This window comes from Capricornis sumatraensis, chromosome 1 (genome assembly GCF_032405125.1).
Source record: "Capricornis sumatraensis isolate serow.1 chromosome 1, serow.2, whole genome shotgun sequence".
Classification (NCBI taxonomy): Eukaryota; Metazoa; Chordata; class Mammalia; order Artiodactyla; family Bovidae; genus Capricornis; species Capricornis sumatraensis.
Genome location: NC_091069.1, coordinates 46836458 through 46841230, shown reverse-complemented (window position 1 = coordinate 46841230; position 4773 = coordinate 46836458). Strand labels below are relative to the sequence as shown.

The window sequence follows — 4773 nt, the reverse complement described above, 5'->3', positions numbered from 1 at the left end:
GCTGAGCACTGAAGAATTGATGCTTTTGAACTGTGGTGTTGGAGAAGACTCTTGAGAGTCCCTTGGACTGCAAGGAGATCCAACCAGTCCACTCTGAAGGAGATCAATCCTAGGTGTTCTTTGGAAAGAATGATGCTAAAGCTGAAGCTCCAGTACTTTGGCCACCTCATGCGAAGAGTTGACTCACTGGAAAAGACGTTGATGCAGGGAGGGATTGGGGGCAGGAAGAGAAGGGGACGACAGAGGATGAGATGGCTGGATGGCATCACAGACTCGATGGACATGAGTCTGAGTGAACTCCGGGAGTTGGTGATGGACACGGAGGCCTGGTGTGCTGCGATTCATGGGGTCGCAAAGAGTCGGACATGACTGAGCGACTGAACTGAACTGAACTGAATGAGGTATTTGTAGTAATAAATAAAATATCACCTCGTTAGCTGTATGAAATTTCAGGGGTAGCACAAATGTGTGATGAATAGCGTAACAAGTAGATATAGTGTGAAGAAGTATTGGTGATGGTTTGTATAATGGTGACAGCAGTGGACGTGGAAAGAGATGCATAAATTTAAGATATTTGGGGGAGGTAGAACTGACAGAATTTTGCAATGTGTTGAGGGTTGCATATGTGAATTAAAAAGAATGTCAAGGAAACCTTCATATTTCTGAAATAGACAAGGAGAGGTATAGACACTATTTACCAAATCAGAAAAATTAGAAAGGATAGTCACATTTGCTTGGTTGTGAGAATTTGGAACATAAGGGTTACTCTGTATATATATTAAATTTGTGATGCCCACTAAATAGCAATGTGAGATGTGAAGGAGGCAGCTGTAATAGGAATTTGATACTTAATAGAGTTTCTTAATAACTGTTAGACAAAAGATTCTAGGCATGCATAACCAGTAGTTGCAGCAGACAAGCTCAGTAGTTGTGGCTCACAGGCTCTAGAGCGCAGGCTCAGTAGTTGTGGCGCATGAGCTTAGTTGCTCAGGGGCGTGTGGAATCTTCCCAGACCAGAGATCAAACCCATGTTCCCTGCACTGGCAAGCAGATTCTTACCCACTGTGCCACCAAGGAAGTACCTGAATGCAATATTTAATTATGTAAAGCTAACATATCATTCAGAGACTATTCACAGAAAATTTTAAATGTAGTAAAATATTTACAGAATACTTAGAAGTTACCATTTAAAGCTTTACTCAGATTAACTCACTAAATCCATATAATAAAGCTAGTAAGTAACTAGCAAGTTACTCTTATTCTAGTTTTAACAATGAACATTCTGAGGCAAAGAGAGGTACATGCTCTAGGACAGGCAGCTAATTAATCACATGTCTAGAATAAAGAAAATTAAAGGAAAGAGTAGAGGAAAAAAGAAGTAAGGATGATTCTAAAAGAATCATGTACCTCATTGTTGATTGCAGCACTGTTTACAATAGCCAAACACGGAAGCAACCTTAGCTGTCCCTTGACAGATGAATGGATAAAGAAGCTGTGGTACATATTAGCCATAAATATTAGCCATAAAAAGGAACGAATTTGAATCCATTCTAGTGAGGTGGATGAAACTAGAGCCTGTTATACAGAATGAAGTAAGTCAAAAAGAGAAAAACAAACATCATATATTAATGAAAATACATGAAATCTAGAAAAATGTTACTGGTGAATCTATTTGCAGGGCAGGAATAGAGACACAGACATAGAGAACAGGCTTGCGGACACAGCGAGGGAAGCAGAAAGTGGGATGAATTGAGAGAGTAGCATTGAAACATCTACATTACCTATGTAAAATAGATAGCCAGAGACTGCAGCCCAGGGGAGAGTTTTTGTGGTTCTTCTGATTTCAGGTGATGGGCAGGCTTGGGCTGGTGCTATGATCCCTCTAACTCAACAGTTCCATGATTCTATGATGTCACTGAAGAGAGAAGAATGGGGAGCTGGGCTGGCTCCAGCTACTCCAATTCCTCCGTCCTCTGGATTCTGATAGTTTTTGGGATGAGGGGAGATGAGCTGAGTCCCACGTGTCCCAGCTCAGTCTCCCCTCTAGCCACCTCAGCCCCCACCACATTTATGGAGAGAAATTAACCAGGGTGAGTCCACACCATCAGAACAAGCCGAGCATCTTTTATGAAGCTGATCAAAAGAACAACAATAAAAACATCCTTTTATTCTTCTGTTTCTAGAAAACTTAAAGAACAAGAGAACTACATTCACACTGAGCTGGAAAACATATTTGGACAATCTGTGATTGTGAGAGTAGATGAGTCTTCTAGTTAACCATATGAACTTTGAAACCACAGCATTCACTTTCTTCATCATCCTTCTAATTTGCCTCAGTTGCATCTTCCTTTTATTGGTGGCTTTTTTATATAAATGGTATAAATCCACGCTGATAAATTGGGATCAGATGTTAAGTCACACTAGCAAATGTATCTAGTAATGATATAGGGCAATTTAAAATAGAGCAAATAATAATGCTGTAGCTATCTGTTTTTTCTATTTCAGGGCTTTAGAAATGCTAATTTCCTGCTTAAAAGTGAAGTTCCTTTCCACGTCTTAACATCAAGACCTTTCTTTCTTTTCCACACTTTCTCCTTTGTGATTATAGTTCCCAAAGCAGGACACATGAAGAGACAGAAAAAGGTCCTTGTACAGAAAATGAAATTGAAGGTTGTCCAGCTGCTAATACAGAGATGAAAGATACAGATGACCAAGAAAAGTAAGTCCGCACCTTAGGATGTGGTGGAATGCCGTTATTGTGTGTGACCATGAGGGCTAAGACGCATGGATTTTTTAAACCTTGCTGATTGATTTTCTAGGACTCTTGCACCTGCAAGGCATGGCATTCTTGTCCAGAGACGGACTAAAGAAGCGATGACCACGCCCTTAGGAAATAGAGAGGATGTGGAAGGTGAAGAAGAGAACAAAATAAAAGAGAAGCAAAAGCCTGAGAATGCTAGAGAAAATGGTCAAGAGGTGATACGCTTTTCTACTCTTAAGAGGCATTTAATGTTTAAAGAAGAGGTAAATTTCTTGGCTAGGTATATTGAAGGATGGTCTTGTTTGTAAGTTAGGTTTGTATCTGGAAGGAGTGCAGTGTTGACAACCATTTAAACCACCCTTCTTAGCTTATTGGTTCATCCTGTTAAACCAACTTGCTCCATCTTCATCCTTACATTCGTGGTTTTCTTAATAATTCCCTTTCATTTTGCTTTATTCAGAATCCTAAGATGTTAGAGCTGGAGGAGATCATTTAGGGAGCCCACCTTCTTATGTTACCAATAAGAAAATAAGGTGAATTGTTGAAGTCACTCCTGCTCCATGGCCAGGCTCGGGACCAGATGCCAAAGACCTGCTCTACTTCTAGGTTCCCTCTACAATAGCTTGTAAACATTGCTGGGGCTTCTTGAACTCCATGTTTCAGTTCAGTTCAGTCGCTCAGTCTTGTCCAACTCTTTCCAACCCCATGAATCGCAGCACGCCAGGCCTCCCTGTCCATCACCAACTCCCGGAGTTCACTCAGACTCATGTCCATCACGTCGGTGATGCCATCCAGCCATCTCATCCTCTGTCGTCCCCTTCTCCTCCTGCCCTCAATCCCTCCCAGCATCAGAGTCTTTTCCAATGAGTCAACTCTTCGCATGAGGTGGCCAAAGTATTGGAGTTTCAGCTTCAGCATCATTCCCTCCAAAGAAATCTCAGGGCTGATCTCCTTCAGAATGGACTGGTTGGATCTCCTTGCTGTCCAAGGGACTCTCAAGAGTCTTCTCCAACACCACAGTTCAAAAGCATTGGGGCTGCCTAATAACAACCACTCATATGCCCTCCTAACATGAGACCCATGACCACTTGGAGACAGAATGGTGATCCAGGTGGATCTCGGGTTTACTTCCTTTGTAGAGAAAACAACACATGTTGCCAGATGCTATTTGAATATAGCAGTGTGTGCTTTTATAACCATAGAAACATAAAAATTATATCTTTATGGATTATTACTGCTTTTCTGTATCATTTAGAAATCCTTTTTCTGTTTCTTACTAACAATGTACATATAACCCACATCTTTTAAAAGCAGGGCTTGTTGTATTCATAAATTTATCATTGATACTATTTGTTACATTCTCTTACAGGATGACTATTTGCAAAAACCACTCATACCTGTCACTGGAAGTTCTTCAGTTGTTGATAACCATAAAAGACCCTTAAAAGGAGTAACATTTTCTAGGGAGGTAATCGTCGTGGACCTTGGGAAGGACAATCCTATGGCTCGAAGCTATACTCGATTACATAAAGAGAGAAAGTGAAGCTCAAAAAAGGCTGAGAGCAAAAGAAATGTAACCTTAGACTAACAATGAAATGACTGGGGGTACAAAATCATATTGAAACAGCAAAATAATGGGGAATTAAGCAAATATGGATAATATTTTATCTTTGTGCAAAAAAGGTGGACTATGTGCAAAATTCTAAAAGTAAAATACCCAGGGCAACTCAAATGTGAGTTCAAGATATTGACTGTATTAAGTGTCCTTAAAACTCTGTCTACTCAAACACTGTTGTACCATGTGAATAAAGTTATTTGTGTTTGTGCAGATGTCTTTTAGGTAAGTCATATTCAAGGGGGATTTTGGAAATAGCCTGATTCTTGGTGCTTTGATCATAGGCATTTACAATCAAATAACATTACTGCTATCATCATGGAAACTGCCAGTAAGTAGGACTTGGGTCTCCTCGACATAGTTCCCTTTGAATTCAGTCCTGAAATCTTTCTTGTCC

At 40.3% G+C, this 4773-nt stretch overlaps 1 protein-coding gene across 1 annotated transcript; it reads left to right on the top strand.

The window, feature by feature from the left end:
• The first annotated feature begins 2281 nt into the window (after positions 1-2281).
• C1H2orf74 (chromosome 1 C2orf74 homolog) lies at positions 2282-4304 on the top strand. Its single transcript, XM_068966113.1, has 4 exons — positions 2282-2376; positions 2609-2719; positions 2820-2976; positions 4131-4304. Exons 1-4 carry the CDS (start codon positions 2282-2284, stop codon positions 4302-4304), a joined length of 537 nt encoding a protein of 178 aa, XP_068822214.1.
• The last annotated feature ends 469 nt before the right edge of the window (positions 4305-4773 follow it).